The sequence below is a fragment of the Moschus berezovskii genome, chromosome 1, assembly GCF_049115385.1.
Source record: "Moschus berezovskii isolate FMDL1 chromosome 1, NW_MosBer_1.0, whole genome shotgun sequence".
Classification (NCBI taxonomy): Eukaryota; Metazoa; Chordata; class Mammalia; order Artiodactyla; family Moschidae; genus Moschus; species Moschus berezovskii.
In genome coordinates this window covers 10,373,654-10,397,428 of record NC_142460.1, presented here as the reverse complement: position 1 = coordinate 10,397,428, position 23,775 = coordinate 10,373,654, and the positions used below count along the sequence as shown (strand labels likewise).

Sequence of the window (23,775 nt, the reverse complement as noted above, 5' to 3'; positions counted from 1 at the left end):
GTGCATACACGTCAGTTCAGTGACTCAGTCGTGTCTGACTCTTTGCGACGCCATGGACTGCAGCATGCCAAGCCTCCCTGTCCATTGCCAGCTCCTGGAGTTTACCCAAACTCATGTCCATCGAGTTGGTGATGCCATCCAACCATCTCATCCTCTGTCGTCCCCTTCTCCTCTGCCCCCAATCCTACTAAGCATCAGAGTCTTTTCTGATGAGTCAGTTCTTTGCATCAGGTGGCCAAAGTATTGGAGTTTCTGCTTCAGCATCAGTCCTTCCAATGAACACCCAGGACTGACTTCCTTTAGGATGGACTGGTTGGATTTCCTTGAGTCCAAGGGACTCTCAAGAGTCTTCTGCAGCACCACAGATCAAAAGCATCAATTCTTTGGCATACACGTCAGAGGTGCTCAAAAATGTATTGAATTCATATTGCTGACCGCTTTCAGCAAATTCCACTTTTAAACACTTTTAAAAGATATCTTCCATAACATACCTGGTTCCCTCAGGTATAAGCCACGGGGCAGAGGAAGAGAAAACACGGAACACACCATAAAGTGAAGCTTTGTCGTGTGCCAGTAATTCTGTAAATATTTTCTTTAACCTCCACTTCTCTGACCGGTGCCCTTGGCACACAGGCGAGGACACTCAGATTCCGAGAGAGCAGACAGCTTGCCCACAGTCGGCGCACAAAGGGTCCAGCTGCGATCCGAACCCCGTTCGGATGTGATTATTCCTGTAACTCTCCAAGGGCCCCACCAAAACCAACCCCACGCTTTCTCCCCTGCCTCTCTCCTCCAGCTCTTATCTGTCACTGGTTTCCACACAGGCTCGCATCCGTTTCCATGCTCCCTTGAACTATTTCAGCAGCCGCTCCTTCACCCCACCTTGATGCAAGCCCTTCCCCTTTGATCCAGCTTAGATCCCATGCCTGACTCTTTGCGACCCCACGGACTGTAGCCTGCCAGGCTCCTCTGTCTATGGAATTCTCCAGGCAAGATTACTGGAGTGGGTTGCCATTCCCTTCCCCATAGATCCCATGAGCCACCATCAAACACTTACACCTGCCATTGCCTGCAGCCCCCTCACCCCTTCCCTGCACCCCAGTGGGAACCCAGCGTAATCCTAACCCTGGTGAAATCCTGCGTTCTTACAAACTTCCTCCTGTACCCAGAGGCTGAAGCTGGGCTGGCAAAACCACTCATCCTTACTGACTGGTCTCCAGCCACAAGAGGGGCCTGTGCGGCCTGGCTTCTAGAACACAATCCCCTGGCACCCACCTCCCCGCGTCTCTCCTCCGCCTCCAGGGCTGGGCGGGCGCCTCCCACGGCCTCTTAATTCACCATTTCACTGAGAAAAGGGCTGCGTCCTCATCCCCCGCTGAACTATGTTGCTTTCTCTCATCAAGTTCCTGGGACCCCCGCACATCCTCAGGTGCTGGAGTGCTTTCTCCAAGGGGATTTTCACTCTCATTTCTTTGGGGCCTTGCCTTCAAATGCCCTCCTGAGAGAGCCTTAGAGCCACAATAGCACCCCCATTTCCCTTCCCCCCGTCCATCCTCTGCTTGGACCCTTGGTCCTGGTCACCCTGACCTACCTATTGTATCTTTGTCTGTTATCCTTGTCTCCCCATGACAGCGGGGAGGTTGCGTCTTTTGTTCATAGCGATACCCTGACCTCTGGCCTATTAAGCTCTCAGTAAATATTTGCTGGATGAATAAATCCACAAATGCATGAACAGCCTCTAGTTGTCCATGGTCTAGAGTCCAGAGGTTGAGCCTGGCACCCACGGCCCTTGATGACCTGCCCCAGACTCTGCTTTAGGCTTATTTTCTGCTCCAGCCACCCCCCACTATCTCCCCTGGGTCCCAAGTCTACCCAATCTCTCTCCCTGCTGTTCCTGACCAGTCTAGCCCCTCTGTAATTTCCCCATGTTATTCCCTATCTGGAAAGCCCTTTCTTCTTTGACAGATTCCTCCTCTCTTGTTGGGCTTCCCTGGTGGCCCAGCTGGTAAAGAATCTGTCTGCAATGCAGGAGACCTGGGTTCGATCCTTGGGTTGGGAAGATCCCCTGGAGAAGGGCAAGGTTACCCACTCCAGTATTCTGGTCTGGAGAAGTCAATGGACTATACAGAGTCCATGGGGTCGCAAAGAGCCGGACACGACTGAGCGACTTTCACCACCGTGGCCTTTGCAGGCAGGAGATGGGTGACCTCCGTGTTCCCACAGTGGGACACACACGGCCCTTGGCAGCAGCCAGGAGGGAAAGGCTGCTCCTTCAGTGGCATGAACAGCCAACACCATCGCTCTTTCTGCCCTGAAGTCCACCCAAGCTCCCTGAGGTCAGCAGACCATCTTGCTTCCTCGAAGGCCTCTGCTCCCAGGTTGTTCAAGAGTTTGGGGGGAAAGGTCACTTTCTCTTTTCACAAAAAAGGCTGGCAACACTTAAACACAGTTAGAGACCCTCCCTTCCCCCGAAGACAGGAGAGTGAGGCCCCTTGAAAATGGCAAGATTTTCCTTGAGTGTTTATTACGTAAGCTGGAGTTCCTCTCCACACCTACGGAAATAGAAATATCCCCACACACTCACTCCAGTGGGGAGATGAGATGGGGAGACAGTCTCTCTCTGCCGTACACCTGCTTTCTTTGTCGTTCAGGGCACAACCCCAGTGAGGGGGTGGGGTTATAAAAGGAGAGGTGGATGTTAATGCCATGAAAGAAACCAGATCCTGACAAGTCAGGACCCGTTTTGGAGGAATCTGTACACCCAGGCTCATCCAGCCAGCTACCTTTTCCCCCTTCTTTCTAAAGGTCAGCCCACTATCCTCAGGGGCAAATGGGACGACCCGGAGGCTGCGATCGTCACCCAGGATGGCTTTCAGCTTGAGGAAGTGGAGGAACAGGGAACAAACACACACGGCCTACTTCACCCTAGTTTAACCAAACTGCAAGGAGATAGTGAAAGTACATTGAACAGAGGGGCCAAAGAATGTCGCCTGCCATTTCAGTGGATGAAGAATGTTGCAGCCTTCAGCCATGCAGCCGCCCCCCAGGCAGCCCCGAGGGGATTCAGGTGGAAAAAAACCCAGGATACTGGCCCTAGGTAGTAAAGACGCTTATCTAAGGAATAATTTCAATGAACCCAGACTCTTACATCTAAGCACTAAAGTTTTACCCTGAGAGCTCCCCTTTTGCGCTTAGCAGCCATCTTTTGATGTTTGACCACATGGGCCACCCCCCCGCCCCAACCCCCAGCACAAACTTTTTAATGTCCTGGCTGCATCCTTACCTCTTTGAGCAGTTCCTTCAGAGCTATCCGAGAGGCTGCCTCCCCGCCCACAGTCCTCAGTGAGCTTCCTGAAGAAAATGTGACCTGCAACTTTTAGGCTGTGCACTTTTCTTCAGAGGATAGCAGGGAGTATATCTCCAAGTGAAGGAGTCCCTGGGGTTCTGTTCCATTGTCAGCCATCCCCACTTGGCCCACACCATGCACGAAATGATCAAGCTGCCCCAAATCACAGCTCTGGTACTGTTAGGGGGACCACTGACTGAAACCACTCACCCTGGCCAAGCCTGGTAGTAACCACGTGCATGAGTCAGCTTAAACAGGAGATCCTGGTAAGGAACGCGCAACTAACAAGCTATCACCAACCGAAAGAGTTTAAAGAAAGAAGAGAAAGTGAAGTCGCTCAGTCATGTCTGACTCTTAGCGACCCCATGGACTGTAGCCTACGAGGCTCCTCCATCCACGGAATTTTCCAGGCAAGAGTACTGGAGTGGGTTGCCATTTCTTGGGAAAGGTCAAAAAGAGAGAGGAGATGGCAGCCCATATGTCCTACCAGCCTCCCAGGATCCTGGAATCCATCTGGGCTGAACTCCAGCTTTAATCACTCCATCTCGCCTCAGGAAGGACCCTGAGTCAGAACGACTGGCCAGAAACAGCCTGGAGACTAAGTGCATCGCCGTGAGACTCCAGACTGCAAGCCAGGAGGCAGGGCAGCCCCCTGGCGCCCTTCTCCTCCTGCTCTCCACCAGGCGCCTCTTCCCAATGGAGTCTCCTGCTTTGTCAGAACACGTGTCTCTTCGGACAATTCATGTCCCAGTGTCAGACCAGAGACCACTCTGGGGTCTCCCTTCCTGCAATAGTGCAGGTGTTCTCCTCACCAGTCCGACCCCTCCAAGCCCAGCAAGGCACAGCTGTGTCCTTGGAAACCAACGTCACACACACAGCACTAAAAATCTGTTTTCTCCAAAGGGGACAATGCTATAATATATATATATATACTGGGCAATGGATATATATATATATATATGGCAATGGATTCTTCAGAGGAACTGGAAAAATGTAGATCCCAGGAGCTAATCCCTTATGAGCAGCACCTTATCTAATGATCACAATCGTTTCAGTTGTTAAATTGTATTTAAAGGCTCTTGAAATGGGCAGAAATGTACTGTGCCCCAAAAACTCCACCAATGGCCAAATTTTAGGCCTTGGGAGTGGTGATGGATCTTTTGAGTGAAGGAGGTAGTGGGACACTTAGATAGAAAAAAGGATAGCTCCAACCGGAGGATGCGTTTCCTCTCACTCAATGTTTCTCAAACTTTAATTGCCAGTACTTCATTATATTTTTTTAAGTGATTGAAGACCTCAAAGAGCTGTTGTTTATGTGGTTACGTCTACAGGTGGTTGCTGCTGTGTCGAAATGAAAACCACTTAAAAAACTTTCATGAATGCATCTAAAAATAACAACACACTTATTACTCGTTAATGTGAATATAATTATTTTATGAAAGATAACTCTAGCTTTCAAAATGAAAAGTAGAAGTTTCCAAAAGAAGATAAAATAGTGACAAGGGCATTGTTTTCCATTTTTGCACATCTCTTGAATGTGTGGCTTAACAGATGATAGCTGGATTCTCATATCTTCTGCATTCAATCTATTGTGATACCTTGTGTCATATAACTTTTAGGAAACCCCAGTGAATACTCATAAGAGAATCAGAGTGGGGGAGGCAAGACTTGCCTTTGTATTTCTCTGCAAGTTTTGATTGCATGTGCATCCTGAAAGTTCTCAGAGACTTCCAGGATCTGCAGCCCATACTTTATAGTCATTCACCCAGATCAATATATCAGCCAAAATAAACATTAAGCATTAATTTATTTGGGTTCCAAGCCCTTTATAAGTCTTGCCTCCTTAATACGTGAGGTAGGCAGAAGTATGCCTTTGTCCCATTCTTGTACATATTCCTGTAAAATGCTGGGAGCTTGTGACTGTGATGGGACAGCCACCTCCATGATTATGCTGTGAAGATGGCACAGGTGACTTTATGCTGTGTGGACCTGACCTACAGACACGAATCCTTGGAAGGGACTGGGCTCCCCCGGAAAGGGAGACTGAAGTGTGAGATGGACTCAGCACAAGGGAGGTCCTCTGCTGCTGGCTTTGAAGATGCTGGGGGTCACATCGCAAGGAGTGTAGGTGGCCTCCAGCAGCCGGGGATGGCCCTTGGCTGACAATAAGGAAACGGGTGTCTCAGTCCTACAACCGCAAGGAGCTGAGTCCAGCCAATGACCTGAATGAGCTTGGAAGGACTTTTTCCTCAGAGCCGCCAGCATGGTCTGCAGCCTGGTCGACACCCTGGTTCGGTCTGGGAGACCCTGAGCAGAGAAGCTAGTCCCACTGTGCCTGAATGTTAGGCCTGCAGTTGTTCAGTCGCTAAGTTGTCACCAACTCTTTGTGATTCCATGGACTGTAACGCACTAGGCAACGCTGTCCATGGGGTTCTCCAGGCAAGAATACTGGAGTTAGGTTGCCATTTCCTTCTCTAGGGGATCTTCCTGACCCAGGGACCGAACCTGTGTTTCCTGCTTTGTCAGGTGGATTCTTTCCCTCTGAGCCTGCAAGGGAAGCCCCCCTACCCCGATATAAAACTGTGAGTTAATAAACAAGCCCTGTTTTAAGCTACTGAATTTGTGGTACTTTGTGAAAGTGAAAGAGGAGAGTGGAAAAGTTGGCTTGAAGCTCAGTCGTGTCCGACTCTTTGCGACCCCATGAATCGCAGCACAACAGGCCTCCCTGTTCATCACCAACTCCCGGAGTTCACCCAAACTCATGTCCGTCGAGTTGGTGATGCCATCCAGCCATCTCATTCTCTGTTGTCCCCTTCTCCTGCTCCCAATCCCTCCCAGCATCAGGGTCTTTTCCAATTAGTCAACTCTTCGCATGAGGTGGCCAAAGTATTAGAGTTTCAGCTTCAGCGTCAGTCCTTCCAATGAATATTCAGGACTGATTTCCCTTAGGATGGACTGGTTGGATCTCCCTGCAGTCCAAGGGACTCTCAAGAGTCTTCTCCAACACCACAGTTCAAAAGCATCAATTCTTCAGCGCTCAGCTTTCTTCACAGTACAACTCTCACATCCATACATGACCACTGGAAAACCCATAGCCTTGACTAGACAGACCTTTGTTGGCAAAGTAATGTCTCTGCTTTTGAATATGCTTTCTAGGTTGGTCATAACTTTCCTTCCAAGGAGTAAGCGTCTTTTAATTTCATGGCTGCAATCATCATCTGCTGTGATTTTGGAGCCCCCCAAAACAAGTCTGACACTGTTTCCACTGTTTCCACATCTATTTCCCATGAAGTGATGGGACCAGATGCCATGATCTTTGTTTTCTGAATGTTGAGCTTCAAGCCAACTTTTTCACTCTCCTCTTTCACTTTCATCAAGAGGCTTTTTAGTTCCTCTTCACTTTCTGCCATAAGGGTGGTGTCATCTGCATATCTGAGGTGACTGATATTTCTCCCGGCAATCTTGAGTCCAGCTTGTGCTTCTTCCAGCTCAGCGTTCTTCATGATGTACTCTGCATTTAAGTTAAATAAGCAGGGTAACAATATACAGCTTTTACATACTCCTTTTCCTATTTGGAACCAGTCTGTTGTTCCATGTCCAATTCTAACTGTTGCTTCCTGACCTGCATACAGGTTTCTTAAGAGGCAGGTCAGGTGGTCTGGGATTCCCATCTCTTTCAGAATGTTCCACAGTTTATTGTGATCCACACAGTCAAAGGCTTTGGCATAGTCAATGAAGCTGAAATAGATGTTTTTCTGGAACTCTCTTGCTTTCTCCATGATCCAGCGGATGTTGGCAATTTGATCTCTGATTCCTCTGCCTCTTCTAAAACCAGCTTGAACATCTGGAAGTTCATGGTTCACGTATTGCTGAAGCCTGGCTTGGAGAATTTTGAGCATGACTTTACTAGCGTGTGAGATGAGTGCAATCGTGCGGTAGTTTGAGCATTCTTTGGCATTGCCTTTCTTTGGGATTGGAATGAAAACTGACCTTTTCCAGTCCTGTGGCCACTGCTGAGTTTTCCAAATTTGCTGGCATATTGAGTGCAGCACTTTCACAGCATCATCTTTCAGGATTTGAAATAGCTCAACTGGAATTCCATCACCTCCACTAGCTTTTCTCGTAGTGATGCTTTCTAAGGCCCACTTGACTTCACATTCCAATGTCTGGCTCTAGCTGAGTGATCACACCATTGTGATTATCTGGTTGTGAAACTTTTTTTGCACAGTTCTTCTGTGTATTCTTGCCACCTCTTCTTAATATCTTCTGCTTCTTTTATGTCCATACCATTTCTGTCCTTTATCAAGCCCATCTTTGCATGAAATGTTCCCTTGATATCGCTAATTTATCTTGCTGCTGCTGCTGCTAAGTCGCTTCAGTCGTGTCCGACTCTGTGCGACTCCATAGACGGCAGCCAACACAAATAATCATAAATATATCCTCCTGATAAAAATGCAAATATTACTGAGAAATGAAAAGTTCCGTCTGACATATCCAACCCCCATCCTAGACAGTCTTGGGCCCTTCCCTACCGTCCTTTCCAGGGTTAGCCGCCCTTGGTTGGGTACAGAGTCTCCCTGCTCTCTTCCTATGCACGGATGTGCATATGTATGTATCCAGAGAAATACACAGAGTGCTGTGGTTTGTTTGTTTTCCTTTTTTTAAACTTCAGAACACTTATTGGGATCCTTGCTACCGCTGGCCCAGGTCTTCTAAAAATAAAGCAACAAAAGTCTACACTGATGTTGAAGCTGTTTCCCTGTGTCCCATGGAGGCATTTGAACCACCCTATTGCTCTTAAATCTAAACTTAAACAGAAATGTATTCTGGAGGCTGCTGTTCGAATGGTGATGATGAGGTTCCACCACGAGGAAGCGCTTAGAATCAGGGGTGACCTCACTTCTTGTTTTTAACCTGTCTCAGTTTGTTGACAGCTGGGGTCAGTCTGCTCAGGTACAGGCTCAGTTCCAAGCCAACGAAGAGACACTGGTGGCTCTTGTGTCCCAAAGTGACTCTTAATGGCCATCTTGACCCTGCCCTCATCCATCACTGGACATGAAAAGCAACTATGTCCTTAGCAAGGAATTTGAGAACATCTCACGAAGAACTGCTGACTCTCTCTTGATTTAAAGAACAATGAACAGGTGTGACCTGTTCAGAAACAAACCCCCGACATACACCTGTATCACCTCCAGGAGACAGTGAAGCTCCTTTGATGGGGAGGGTCACGGTGCCAGAGTGTGTAGGGCGGAACCTTGCCCAAGGAGTAACCCCCCAACTTAGCTTCTGATAAAACCAACCATAGCCAGGCTTCCCAAGGCTGGCTTTAATGACAAGCTCTCAGAAGGAAGCTCCTTTCTCAAGTGTCTGCCCTCCAAACTCAACAGAGCCCACAGGCCACAAGCCTCTGCGTAGAAAGAGCGTACACTGTGTTTTTGTAGTGAAGGAGACATTAGCGATGGCCAGTGGCAATGTCCTTGCCTGCTTTGCTAAGGTCATCTGACCTTCTGCTCCCCTGACATCACAGTGGCCCTGACATTTCATAAAAGCGCAGACAGGACCTTTATTCTTTGGCTTTTTTGAGTTTGCCGGGCCAGTTCTGACGCCCCATCTGTTCAGGGTGGGCAGGAAACCTCCTCAGTCAGTAACCTCTTGGATGGAGTGTGTCCATTAACAGAGGTTAACACTCGCGTCTCCTGGAGGAGGCTGCACGCACACATGCAACCGCCCCCAACCCCGATCAATGGATTTTCCGTGCTTCCCAGCTATTCAGGTAGGGCCATCCCACAACTCTTACAGCAGAGCTTCTTGGGTGTGGAGCTCTGCTCAGTGGGGGCACAGCCTTTGGACAAGGAATCCACCCCTGGAGCTGGAGCCGGCTCCCCTCTGGGTCGTTTTGTGTCTATGTGAGCGCATGTTTCCGTTCCCTTTTCTGGGGAAACCTTCAGGAGGATACATTTCCTCAGCTTCACCCAAGGGGACAGAAGTGCTTGGAGTGTACACAGGGGTTTGAGTCTTGCAACTGGTCCAAGGTCACTCAGGACAAGCTTCAAAAGGGGACTTCAGATGGTGGAAATACCCCAAACTTTCCTTCCACCTTGCTTCCCTGGTGGCTCTGACCGTATAGAATCCGCCTGCAATGCAGGAGACCCGGGTTCCATCACTGCGCCAGGAAGATGCCCTGAAGGAGGGCAAGGCAGCCCACTCCAGTGTTCTTGCCTGGAGACTCTCCATGGACAGAGGAGCCTGGGGGCTAAATCCATGCGGTCGCAGAGAGTGGGACGCCACTGAGCGATTAACAATTTCCCTCCACGGAGACACTTCGCCTTGGCAGAGGCGGGAGGGGGAAAAGCACCCGGACACCCGGCGGCCGACCTCGGGGAGCTGGCGATCTCTTCCGGCTGCTCAGTTAAAACTGGGGTGAGGGCTCCCCCATCTCACCACCCACGGGCTTGCTGGTGCAGAGGTTTTGTGACGGAGCGGTTCCCCGGGCGGCCGGGCCGAGCCGGGGCGGCGCGGGGCGGGCCGGGGGCGGAGCGGGCGGCGCTGACGGCCGCGGCGGAGAGGGGCGACCGCGCCCACTTCCTCCGGAGCCCGGGCACCCGCGGCCGCGCCAGGAGGCTCCGGCGCGAGCTGCGGCCGCCAGCCCCGCACGCCCCTGGCATGGACGCGGCGCCGAGGCGGAGCCGCCCGGAGGGCCCGGCGGAGCGCCCGCCGCCCGCCCGGGACTCGGAGGAGGAGGAGGAGGAGGAGGAAGCCGCGATGGAGCCCGCGCTGGCGGACGAGGAGGAGGTGGACCCCCGGATCCAGGTGGGGCGCGCGGGGCCCGGCCTCCGCGCCCAGCCCGCCTCGGAGCTCCGGGTGCCGCGCGCGGGGGAGCGGCCGGGGAGGCCCGGGGCTGCGGGGAGAGAGGCTCCGCGCGCCGGGTTTCGCCCGCTTCCCGGGGAGGCTGCGGTGCCCGCGCGCACGCGGCCAGACTCCGTCGCCGGGGCCCCCGGGGGGACCGGGGTTCGCCCGCAGCGCGCCCTGCGCTCGGGGCGGGCTGCAACAAAGGGGAAAGGGGCGGGGGCGCCTCGCCGGGTTCGGGGGACCCGATCCGGCTCGGCGGCCGCGGGCTCCGCGCCACCTCCGCACTCCGGAGCCCGGCGGGCGGTGGGCGCCGGCCGCCCCCTGCACCTGGGGAGTCGGAGCCCGGGGGTCGGAGCCCTCACCTGGCAGAGGGACCGTCCGGAGCCATCCCCCTCCCCCCACGCCGATTCGTCGTTAGCACACCGAAGGGTTTATTGTCACCCCCGGCGCAGCCCTCCGGCTGGCCTCAAATGGACCCAGCTTTTCCTCCTTGTGAGGTCGAGAGTGAACAGAAATCAGGGCCAACTGGTGCGCAAAGCTGACGCGCGAGCAGGCGAGAGGGTTGGCCTGCTTCCTGCGCCTCCATTTCTCCGGGAGATGATTAAAAAGCAATTTCCTAGCCGAGATCTCAAAGTGACAGCTTAACCTCTTCACCCTCTAAGCAAAAAAGCACAGCACATCCCTTTGCAAGACCCATTTTTCTACTCTTCCATAAGTCACTTGTAACAAAACCCTGCTTTTCAGCATGAACTGCGATTTCTGGAGACCTAATTGGTTTTTCAGTGTGCAGATCTGTTTAAAAGCTCATTTAACTCAGCTGTTGTGTTTAACTGAATTGTTATGGCAGGTGAGCAAGATAAAAATCAGGTGGAAAAAGCTTCGTCTTAGGAATTTATTAAAATCGGTTTCGGCTACTAAATTTTGTTTTCTTGGTAGAGGGATTCTGTTAACAAGATCCTTTGTTTGCAGAGTAAAATGAGTTAACTTCCTGCTGGGCGCTTTTTACAAAATGTTAGCTTGTAAATATTTAAAGGATCAGGATTAAAGCTAGTTTTAGTTGTTTTGTGAACAGCTAGGTAGTTTGAATAATTGGCAGTTTGTAAAGAAAATGCTATCTACAGAAAAATGCCCAACTATGGGTGAGTTAATGCCAGAATCCCACCCTTGGTTCGCATGATTTCGTTGAGTTTATACTTTAGGCTTGGCTTTGTTTTCATTATCTTTACTGCAAAATTCCTGCTCTAAAGCAGAAAGCATTATTTTGATTTAGCCTCTAAACCGTTTGTAACAGGTGGGTTTACCTGAAGGCACATACCTGCAATAAATAATTGACCTTCTAAGAAAAGACAAATTCCTGGGCCCTTAAGTCATTTTCAAAAAGGCCACTATCAAGAAAAAGTTTTCAGAAATGCTGACATTCATTTGTTCTTCCAGCCAAGGCACAACTGTCTTCCTTGACAGTTAATACGGACTGGTTCCCCTTCCTGCAAACTGGCCAGAGTAACTTTGCAGACTTTGGGGCTGAGTCACAGTGGAAACGAAAGGCACGCATCCCTGAGGTCTTTTTTCTGTCCCTTTTCTTCATCAGGGAGAACTGGAGAAGCTCAATCAATCCACGGATGATATCAACAGACGGGAGACTGAACTTGAGGTACAGCAAGCTGGGTGCTGAAGTGGAGGTGGCCTCTGTCCTGCTGACACCAGGCTGGTTCATTCTGTTTTAATAGCTGCAGAGTGGTTGCTGGCGTTCCCTCCTTGAAGTTGAGCAACAGCAAGCTGCCTGACAGAATAAATTACACCACTGAGGCCAGCTTGTGGGTGGAACACATGTGGATCCAATTTCACGTGGTTTTCATCCTGGAAGCTCGGAGGGGCCCAAACCAAGGGCTTTAGACACTCTTAAGCCCTAAAGTTAATGTGTCCTTTGAAAAGTTAGAAGGATTGAGGGGGGAAGTTAGCTGTGCCCTTTAATGGATAAGAATGAATGAGCTCACAAAATCTCTTAAATATTTGACAGCAACTCCTTACATTGCTACTTGGAAATATCATGTGTTTCCTCAAAAAGACTTAGATCTTTTTTGACTTTTGGGCCCTAACCTTTTGCCACCTTCCCCAGTCCCCACCCTTCCACTCTCCTGCTTTTTTTCTTTATTGTCTGCTTGGGTGTAGAATATTAATGATCTTAATGGTAAAGAAAAGCTGTTAAGTCTCAGAAGCGCTTTCCTGCCTGGAAAAAATCTGGGGAGCTGAGACCTTGATTTGAAGTTCATGGGCATCTTTCCACTTGAATGAACAGATGGACACTCTTCCTGGCTCCCACTTAGCCCCCATCCGTTTCCAGCAGTGGTTGGTTTTCCCACCACTTCCCCGTAGGTTTGACAACCCCCACTTGTGTCTGGGAGCTGTGGGAGGACCAGCGTCTGTAGCAGAAGGAATGGGAGGGAAGGTCAGCAGAAGGGGCGGGCACCGCTGGTCCCTCCGGGTGAGGGGGTGGGGGATCTCAGGAATGTGATCCACCAGCCCGGCAACCCTGCGTTGTCCCTGCATGTCGAGGCCAGAGGTGGCCCGAGAGGCAGAGCTAGTTTGCTGAGCTGCTTCTGAAGGACTCTTCCTGTGTTCAGGTTCATCTGTGAGCCCTCTTCTCCCCCAAGTGAAGTACCTTCTGTGTGTGGAATTTTTTTGCACGTTTGATGAATCAGGACTCTTGGTTGGGCAGTTGAAATCTCTTAGAATCTCCCGTTTGGAATTCATTCAGCAGCACGACCTGTTTCATTTCTGTCAGGGTTTGACGTTTCCAAAAAGTTTTTTTTATTTTTAATGTTTCCCTTTCTTTGGCTGCTGTGAGTCTTGGTTACAGCACACAGGATCTGTAGTTGTGACGTGCGAGCTCTTAGTGGCGGCGTGTGGGGTTTGGTTCCCTGACCAGGGGTCGAACCTGGGCCCCCTGCATTGGGAGTGCAGAGTCTCAGTCCCTGGGCCACCAGGGGAGTCCCCCAAGGGTTTTACAAGCTTTACCTCCTTCCACCTTGTCACAGCAGCCCAGAGCTGTGCTGTCCAGGATGGCCGCCTCTTGCCGCGTGTGGCTATTTGAGCTTAAATTAATTACAATTAAATAAAATTTAAAGTTCACTTCCTCAGTCATAGTATCCACATTTCAGGGGCGCAGTAGGCATTGGACAGATCAGAGGAACTCCCATCATCGTAGACAGTTCTACCAGGTGGCCTGGGCCTGGCAGGTAGGGTGGGAGGCAGGGACCACCTCTTCTCCAGGGGAGGACACAGAGTTTCAGTGTCCTCACAGGTCAGCCACACGGCACAGCCTAGTCATTTTTCAGATCTCCTTCCGTTGCTCGTGTTCTGCAATCCCAAATACCAGCAGACAAGTTAGAAATAGGTTTTTTGGCAAAGTACTGATGTATTCAGGGCTTTTCAGGTGGCCCTAGTAGTAAAGAACGCTCCTGCCAATGCAGGAGATGTAAGAGATGTAGGTTCAATCCTTGGGTCGGGAAGATGCCCTGGAAGAGGGCATGGCAACCCACTCTGGTATTCTTGTCTGGAGAATCCTGTGCACAGAGGAGTCTGGCGGGCTCCGGTCCATGGCGTCACAAAGAGTCAGACATGACTGAAGCGATTTAGCACGAACGCACAATTTATTCATCCAACGCATATTTATTTATAGGGCTGCTCCATGCCGACCCATGTCCAGGCTGTGTTCCCCTTCTGAGGGCACAACTTCATCTCAGCTCTTTTCAGCCCTGGTTTCCGAATCCCCTTTCTGGACACACTTAGGTCTTTGCGTGTCACAGGAAACTCTGACAGGTGTTTCCTGCCTGGCTCTGGAGGGCGCTTGGCAGCCAGCGGGAGAGGGGGTCAGGCTGACCTGTGTCACCGGCTGGCCTGTCTGTGGCCTTATTATAACCAGGGTGTGTGTGCTTAGTCGCTCAGTCGTGTCCGACTCTCTGCGACCCCGTGGACTGCAGCCCGCCAGGCTCCTCTGTCCATGGAATTTTCCAGGCAAAGGATACTGGAGTGGGTTGCATTTCCTTCTCCAATAACCAGGGTGGACTCAGGCAACTATAGTGCAAACTTTGACGTCATGAAAACTTCCTTAGCAGCCATATTGAAAAGGAACAAAAAGCAGCTGAATCTAATTTCCATCCAATTTCCTTTAACCCAGAATTTTTGAGATAGAATAATTTCAATGTGGAATCAAAACAGGAAAATCATGAGTGAGATGTTTTGCATATATTTTTGTATCAAGTCTTGGAACTCGCATGCATCTTTTATACCTAGAGCACGTCTCACTTCAGACCAACCAGGTTTAGGAGAGCAGCCAGGTTCTAATCGGTAGGGTTTCAGCCTCTGTGCAGGCTCTGTGGATGCTGCTCACGCTCCCAGCGCCCACAGGGGAGCTGATGGCAGTTGTCTGGCAGGCTGTGTCCCTTCGGGTGGGCACTGGGTGCCCACCTTGGTGTCGGGCTCGCAGCCTCTGCAGATCCAAGCAGACAGGGTTGTTCAACTCCTCAGGGAGTTGATGTCTGAGTTGAGGCTGGGGTGTGGAGGGGTGGCTACTAATTACTGGTTGCCATGAGTCCAGTAGAAGAGTGACCTGGCAGAGGAATCTCCGGAAGACACTGATCTGAACAAGGGAGCCTGTGTGCAGAGCGGCAGATGGAGAGAGTGGTGGGGGTGCCGGGGGCGGGCGGGCACTGACGGGTGTGGGCCAGGGAGCAGCCACCGTAGCACACGGATGGTCCTCCTTGTTTGCACAAGTTTTGCTAAGCTTGCGGGAAGCTGTGGCTCCTGAGGGAAATGTTGTGACCAAAGGCTTTCAGTAACTTCAACCTCATTAGGCTCCCGTGAGCCTCTGGTCCCCCACGTCCACTGATCAGTACGTAACTTTGTGTTTCTATTTAAAGACACATTCAGTTCAGTCGCTCAGTCGTGTCCGACTGTTTGCGACCCCATGGACTGCAGCATGCCAGGCCTCCCAGTCCATCACCAACTCTCGGAGTTCACCCAAACTCATGTCCATCGAGTTGGTGATGCCATCCAGCCATCTCGTCCTCTGTCGTCCCCTTCTCCTCCTGCCTTCAATCTTTCCCAGCATCAGGGGCTTTTCCAGTGAATGAGTTCTTCACATCAGGTGGCCAACGTGTTGAAGTTTCAGCTTCAGCATCAGTCCTTCCAAAGAATATTCAGGACTGATTTCCTTTAGGATGGACTGGTTGGATCTCCTTGCAGTCCAAAGGACTCTCAAGAGTCTTCTCCAACACCACAGTTCAAAAGCATCAATTCTTTGGCACTGAGCTTTCTTTATAGTCCAACTCTCACATCCATACATGACTACTGGAAAAACCACAGTCTTGACTAGACGGACCTTTGTTGACAAAGTAATGTCTGTGCTTTTTAATATGCCCATGATTTTATTGTAAAGATTTCTTTTTTTTAATGTGGACCATTTTTAAAGTCTTTATTGAATTTGTTAAAATAGCATTTCTGTTCTTGGTTTTGAGTTTCTGGCCTGTAGAATCTTTGTTCCCCAGCCAGGGATGGAACCTGCATCCCTGCGTTTCAGGAAGGCAAAGTCTTAACCACTCAACCAGCATGGAAATCCTTAGACACCTTATTTAATGTGTATTTTTGGTTCATTCATGTTGAGCTTGGCCATCAGCACCATGACTCAGCCTGATCAAAGCTCACTCAAGACGTGTTTTCTCCGTTAGGCCCTCATCACAGCTTTCCTGGGCTTAGGACACTAGCCAGCCCTTTCGCCCTAGGCTTGGGGTCCATTTTAAGCAGCAAAATCACCAACACAAAGCACAGAAATGCAGTCAGTGTGGCAGTAAATGGACTGCGCCAACGATGCCTGTTTACAGCATGAGAGCGGGATCGGGGCAGAGGGTGTCTGTCCCTCCTCCCCGAGAACAGGCCCCACGCGCTACTGAAGCATCTTGCCACTCTGCAGGGCCACGGATGGCTGTAGAGCAGCACAGTATGCTTTGGAGTTAGGAGACAGATTGACAGATAATGACAATGGACTGTGTATAGTTCAGAGCCTCTAGGGGCGGGTCTTCTGCTGTCCGCATTTCCTTTCCTTTGCTTTTTGATTGTGGTCTGTGGGGCCCAGCACCCCTCATGACTTGGAGTGATGCAGGTGAATGTTGACCCCAGTGCCCATGCACTGTTTACAACATCCAAGATATGGACGCAACCCCAAGTGTTCACTGACGGGTGGGTGGATAGAGTGGTGGTACCGGACCTCCTTGGTGGCGCAGTAGTTACGAATCCAGGTCTGCACTGCGTTTGATCCTGGGTTGGGGAACTAAGATCCTACACGTGGTACAGTCAAAGTTTTTGGTGCGTGTATACATAGTGGAATGTTACTCAGCCATAAAAAATGAAATTTGCAGCAACATGGATGGACTTGGAGGGCATTGCGTGAAAGTGAAAGAAGTCAGAGGCAGATACTGTGTGGTGCTGCTTATGTGTGGAGTATGAAACACATGACCAGCTGGGGAATGTGACGGAAGTGGAGCAGACTCACAGGTGTGGAGACAAGCCAGTGGTTATCAGTAGAGTGTTGGGTGTAAGGTGGCCTCAAGGGCGTTTGCACAACGTGGGGAAGATAGCCAATATTCTGTATTAACTGTAAGTAGAAAGTTCAGTCTCTCAGTCGTGTTCGACTCTTTGCGACCCCATGAACTGCAGCATGCCAGGCCTCCCTGTCCATCACCAACTCCTGGAGTTTACTCAGACTCAGGTCCATTGAGTTGGTGATGCCATCCAGCCATCTCATCCTCTGTTGTCCCCTTCTCCTCCTGCCTTCAACCTTTCCCAGCATCAGGGTCTTTTCAAATGAGTCAGCTCTTCGCATCAGGTGGCCAAAGTATTGAGTAGAAAGTAACCTTTCAAAATTGTGTACAATTATTTTTAAAGAAAACAGTTGGGGAAAGTGTGTGGCGCAGTTGCCTCTGGGCGTCATAGCCGAGGTGTCAGCTGGGATTCACCTCTGGATCCCATTCTGCGTCTTGGCGGCTTAACTGGGGAGATGATCAAAGGTGTCTGATGCCAGACTGTTCTCAGGTGACATCCGCCCCTTCCTGCGATGTTGGTTTGCCTCTGACCTTGTCTGGACAGTGTGGTAACCCCTTTGCCCTCTGATTTCTGTTGGGAGAACCAGCCTTTTCAAGCTGTTGAAGGGAGTAAACCTTTATCAGAAAGAAAGCGAAGTTGCTCAGTCGTGTCCGAGTCTCTGTGACTCCATGGACTGTCGCCTACCAGGCTCCTCTGTCCATGGAATTTCCCAGGCAAGGATACTAGTGTGGGTTGCCATTTCCTTCTCCAGGGGATCTTCCTGACCCAGGGATTGAACCCAGGTCTTAGGCATTGCGGGCAGATTCTTTACCAGCTGAACCACTAGGGAAGCCGAAGAATACTGGAGTGGGTAGCCTATCCCTTGTCCAGGGGATTTTCCCAACCCAGGGATCGAACCCAGGTCTCCCTCATTGCGGGCAGACGCTTTACCCTCTGAGCCACCAGGGAAGCCCAGCTTTTTTATCAGAGAGGCTCTTGAGTATAAGCCTGATGTTTCAAGTTAAGAAAACACATGTATTTTCCCACAGGCATATCGGTTAATCGGCATTAATCATTAACTCATGGAGTATTTCTTGAGCACCCACTGTGTGCTTCCCTGAAAGCCTGTCTGAAGGGGGCGGGCCTGGGGCGGGGAGGGACACTCCAGAGGGAACAGGCAGTGCTGAGGAGGGGCGCCTCCTGGGCTGAGCACTGGTGCCCTGGGGGTGAGGCGAGCCGCAGCTGGAGAAAGATAAGCTGTCCTTCTGCGTGTGGCAGCCTTGCCACACGGATGCACTTGGACGCCGTGTACCCGGCCCCGCGGTCTGCTCTCGAAGGTTTGAAACGAGAGGCAGCACGGATTTCTGTCGCTGTTGTCAGGATGTGTAATACTCGACGCCCAGGTCCTAGTGTTTACCGCCGTGTGTAGCGTTTCCTCACCCCCTGCTGCTCTGAAGGTGGGCTTGTCTTGGGCTGAAATGGTCCTTTTGAGGAGCAGGACGGGCCCTCCAGGCCCAGTTGCCCACACACATTCTTCTGGCTCCGAAAGCCGTCGCACGCTGACTTTCTCAGTCTGCCCTTCCCAGCGGGGGCAGAGGCGCTTCATTGTAAACGGCCGAGCTCTTTCCCTTCGTGCTCGGGTGGAGGCGGTTTGGAAAAGCATCCGAATTCCGGACATCTGTGTTCCTCAGAGGCACAGAAGGCCTGCACCCAGCATCAACCTTCTCCTTTGCCAAAACCTAGCAGACAATTTATCTTGAAAAAGCTGTCCTGAGCTTGGAAACTTGGGGTGGGGGAGGAGAAGACGGGGTGAATTGGGAGCTCCCTGGTGTCTCCTAATGAGTTATTAGCACAAGTCAGGGGAAGAGAAATTCTTTTCTCAGAAGATCGTGTCGTAGCACCTTCTCCTTTAAGGTGTGTGTGTGTGTGTGTTGCGTGACTGTCTGTGTGTGATGTCTGTGTGTGTGTGACATGAGCGAAGCTGGAATCTCTTTGTACTTCTGTAAGGTGTGTGTGTGGCGTGCGTGTTTGTTGCATGAGTGTGTGTGTGGTGTGTTTTGTGAGTGTATGAGTGTGTGTGTGTGTTGCATGACTGTGTATGTAGTGTGTGTATCTGTGTGTGGTGTGTATGTGTGTTGCATGACTGTGTGTGTGTAGTGTGTGTATCTGTGTGGTATGTGTGTGTTGCATGGCTGTGTGTGTGTGTGTGTCTATGTTGCATGACTGTGTGTGTGTTGCATAACTGTGTGGTGTGTGTGTGTCTGTGTATTGCACAGTGAGGCTGACTCTCTGTCCCTGGGGGGATCTGGTTGCAGGGCACGGTGTCCTGGAGGTGTCTTTGTAGCCTGTCCCGAGGCCCTTCTGTGGCTCTGGCTCGTGCTGCGTCCTCACCGTGCCGGGGGCATTGGCTGCAGAGTGGGGGACCCGGGTGAGGTCTTTGGAGCTGGGGGCTCTCTGATGTAACGGGGGCTTTGGCGTCAAGGCCTAGGGACTCGGGTTTTTGGGAGGGCCAGCCGCTGGCAGGAGAGGACAGAGAAGGGCCATGCAGACGCCCCGCAGCCTGGACGGCGCGGCACGGAGGGGAGCCTGGGGGGGAAGACTCTTCTGTCGTCGGCTGGGTGTGACATCTTTTCTGGGCCTCTGGGGAACCCAGCTCTGACCTGAAATTTGGCCATCGGACCAGTAGGACTCAGGGCTGCCTGCTTGGGTGACAGTCCCCTCATTGCTTCTGGAATGTCCATGACTTTTGACCCAGCAATTGCACTTGGAAGAATTTGTCCTAAGGGGGTAACTGGGCACAGATCCAGGTCCAGCGGGGTTCACCGCAGCCTGTTTGAAAATGTTGGAAAATTGTGACTCCGCCTGCCTGTCAGTAGGGGGTTGTTGAAATAGATGAATAACCGAGCCCAGGTGCTGGTTGAGAGAATCCAGGCCTCACGTGTTGACCAGCTTGTCATTAACCTGGAAGTGCATCTGAATGGGAAAAAGCAGCTTCCAAGAAGAGCATGGGTTTGTGATTTAGAATCATGATGCTATTCTAAAGACTGTGTTTATGCACGTAAACACACGTGAAAAGAATTACATGCCAGCTATTATATCTGCAGGAGAGATGAGTCAGATGTATTCTCTTTATCTTTTTTCTGTGTTTTCTGAATTATTTGCTTTGAATTTGTACTCCTTTATAGTCAGGGAAAAAAAACACCCAAAGTCATGGGAAAGGGGTGTGTGAAGGGACATCTTGGCTTCAGGAGACGTGGCTGGAACCTGAGCTCTGCTGACTTTTGGGGGCACTTGCCACTTTGGAGCCTGAGTCGCTCTGTCCATGAATTGGAGTCGTGACTCTCCTAGGGGTTCTGTGGGGCCTGGGGGCGGGAGGAGACACGGAGTGCGGGAGGGCTTTGCTCGCTGCCCAGCCGCTGGGAAGGCACAGCTTCCTGCAGGTGGGGCTGGCCAGGAGCCTGGGGACCTGCTGGGTGTTCAGGATGGATGCAGGGAAGGTTCCAGCAAGATGCTCCGCCCTCCTCCCCCAGCCCTGCCATGAGGTCCCTTTGTCAGAGACAGGCTCCAGGCACCAGGCCAGAGAGAGGGCTTGTAGGGCCAGGATTACAGCGCGATGGACTCTGTGGGGTCTGGAGTCGCAGACCTTGGGCTCTGGAATCAGCTGTCTCTCTGCCTGAGCTGTGCTGTGTTAGTCTGTGTGTTCTCCTGGGATTTGCCTGGTGCACAGTTGCTGTGCAGTTGATGTTCGAGAGGATGGATGTTGACAGGCTGCCCCTTGATGGCTGTGTGACCTGGGGCAAGTTACTCGACATCTCTGAACCTCAGTTTCCTCAGCCCGCTGATGTTGCGTGGTAAGCTGTCAGTAAATATCGTTGCTGCTGTTACTGGGAGAGGGCAGGAGAGGGCTGGAGCGTGGCGGGGTCCTTGCAGGAAGGACTTGTGTCCGTCCTGGAATGTCCTTGTCTCCAAGCTGCTCTTCAGTAGTAGCGAGAGCTAAAAATAGTAATAATGGCAATAAAAAGTGCCTCCTGTATGCCAGACCCTGTCCTCAGCACTTTGCATAAGATCCCTGAATCCTCAGCAGGACTTTGTGTGATCAAGCCGATCCTCCCTGTTCTGCTGATAAAACCGAGGCCTTGAGTATCTTGCCTTCAAGGAATTGCCCAGCTGTGCTGGTGACACTGTTTTTTGACATTCTTTGTTGTTGGGGGCTGTCTTGTCCATTGTAGGAGGTTTAGCAGCGTCCTCTCATTAAATGAGACCACTTCCTGTGCCCCCCGCCCAGTTGTGACACCAGGCACATCTCCAGCCTTGCAGGTGTCCTGGGGAAGGGGACGGGTTTGCCTGGGGGGGACCCCTGCCCTCGAGAAATGCCATCAAGGCGTGGTCCTTGCATCGCAGAACCAAGTTAGGATTGCCCAGTCCTGGGCCCCACCCAGACCTGCTGACTCAGAATCTCTGGAGGCGAGGCACCCAGGAGTCTGTCTAAGCAGCGCTACCTGTCTCATGCGTCTCTCTCAGGCTGTCTTCTGGTCATTTCTGTGCTGGTCTGGCTCCCCGTGCCCTGGACTCAGCCCCTGGAAGGAAGGGCTTGGCCTCCCCATATTTGTACCCTAGTATCTGAATGGCTACAGTTGCGGTTAGAGCCAGATGCTGTGTGGACTCACCGTGGCTCCTGCCACACACAGTGTCCGGCAGGACGAGCAGGGCCCTTTTCCCTTGTGCCTGCTCTGAAACCGCATCGGCCCCTGGGCTGTGCCTGGGCAGCCTTGATCCCGGGCACAGAGGTGGCATTGGTAAAGCACAGCCTGTGACCTCTTCCTCCCCCAAGCCCCTCAGTCCCGAAGGGCTGAGCTCATGGAGGTGTAAGACTCTGCCTTGCTTGGAGATTCTCAAGTTTTAAGAGTATTTTACACTGGAATAGGATGATGTGTGGACATGGACACGTGGCCATCATCTATTCAGTGGGAAAAAAGCTAGTGGGAAAAATACTTATTAAAACTATGCTAGAGTTTATGTACTCTTGCCTAGAAAATCCCACGGATGGAGGAGCCTGGTAGGCTGCAGTCTGTGGGGTCGCTAAGGGTCAGACGCAACTGACTGACCTCACTTCCACTTTTCACTTTCACACATTGGAGAAGGAAATGGCAACCCACTCCAGTGTTCTTGCCTGGAGAATCCCAGAGACGGGGGAGCCTGATGGGCTTCCGTCTATGGGGTCACACAGAGTCGGACACGACTGAAGTGACTTAGCAGCAGCAGCAGCAGAGTTTATGTAAAAGCATATATACATGCAGTAAAAGAACATGTACATATAAGAGGGAAAAAAGATTTAGAAGAGAGAGAATCATAGCATGGTCCACAGACTCGACTCTGCTTGTTACCAATTAAGATGAAGTACCCACAGAAACTGAGTAAGATTTTAGAAGTTTTTCTTTTTAGCCGTTTGACGTTGCTGTGACATCCCAGTGGCTTTTCACTTTTCTAGTTTATTGTATTCTGCAAAAATGTTGATTCATGTTGATTGGTGGTGGGGTTGGGGGATGCAGTATCATAGCTTCAGAAGCACATAGCCTCGCGCGTTGTTAATGGTTACTGCTAAGAATGCTGGGGATTTCAATTTTTTTATTTCTCAATGTTTTCTGCATTATTTGCAATGATCATTTTCATCGGCAGGGCATGAGGGTGGAGAATGTAGCTCTATTATAAAAAGAAATCTTTATGAATCAAAGAAATGAATTTTCATGAAAGGAATTTTAGGAACGATGAGGGCTGGTGGGAAAAATTTCTAGATTGGTTAGTGCCTGCCCTAACTGTGGATAAACCCTGATGTTGGTGGGTTTGCTTGGTGAATTATTGTATTGTTAAATTCTCACGTGGTATTTCATAGAGGGTTGAAAAGAGCTGTAAAGGCCTTGTTGGGTTGTTTGCAGCCAAGACACCCTCATTTATAACAATACAAGACAATCCCCAAGGTAGAACGGGGGAAGCATTGCAAACGTGAAGAGTGTTTAAATACTCAAACTCACAGATGGATTTGCGCAGTAGCGTCCTTTCTACCCGGCTGAAGACTTGCGGGTAATGGAGCCCTTGCGCAGTGTCAGCCACTGTAGTGTCACTTAGGGAAAACGACATTAGTGTGGGCCGTTGGCCAGAATATAGAAATAGCTGTCAATGTTGAGATGGAGTCTGCTGCCTGAAAACAAATCAGCTGTCTTCCTTTTACACAGTTATGCAGATGGTGTGTAAACTTCCCTGGCACCATTGTGGGAACCTGGGCACCTGCTGTTGCAGTACGGTGATCTGACTGTGTCCCCAGCGTTATCCAGGTACCTCCCCTCTGACTGCGAGGTGTCTAGGGTGTCGTCACCTCAAAAGAAGACAGGCTCCAAGGGTTGGCGAAACTTGTCCCCACGGTTGAGAGAATCTTCAGATCCCCCTGTTGGCAGAGAGCTGTGGTCCCTGTGGGCTGCAGCCTTTTAATATTGAACTGTTGTTTTTCCTTCTGAGCGTTTATTGTGGAGACATTTAACATAGCAGTGTATTTGTGTGTATGTGTGTGTTGGCTGGATGAATTAAACATCTCTTGAACCTCATCCTTTGGCAGGCATCCCAGGTATCTTTGCCCAACCCTCGGTCTCTGAAAGTTACTTAATCTGCCTGTCACCACATAGATGCTTCTAAAGTAGAGGCTGAATCCCTTTTATGCAGCTCATCTTAACCAAGAGTCTCATGGTCATTTGCAGATTTGCGAAGGTGCTCTTAGAGAGCTCGGAGAATCAGCCTCTTTCGTTTCCTTAAAGGAAGATGGAGAACAATTTAGATCTCTTCTGGCCTGCCTTTTTCCCTGTGCTGTGTTTTGCTGGATTATCCAAGTGGCATTACATTTGCTCTGACAGATAGAAATTGCCATCAGGAAGACAGTCACAGGAGCGTCTGCTGCTATCTGCTCTCACTGCGGCCACATCCGCTTCCTGTAAACGCCGTCGAGTGGGGTCGGCGTC

The 23,775-nt window shown here is 50.8% G+C and overlaps 1 protein-coding gene across 1 annotated transcript in view; it reads left to right on the top strand.

Moving 5' to 3' along the window:
- Positions 1-9,919: 9,919 nt before the first annotated feature.
- Positions 9,920-23,775, top strand: part of SH3BP5 (SH3 domain binding protein 5) — a 71,004-nt gene continuing 57,148 nt past the window's right edge. The window contains exons 1-2 of the mRNA XM_055416632.2: positions 9,920-10,156; positions 11,784-11,846. Coding sequence (XP_055272607.1) covers positions 10,010-10,156; positions 11,784-11,846 — 210 coding nt within the window. The 5' untranslated portion in view covers positions 9,920-10,009. The remainder of the gene's footprint in view (positions 10,157-11,783; positions 11,847-23,775) is intronic.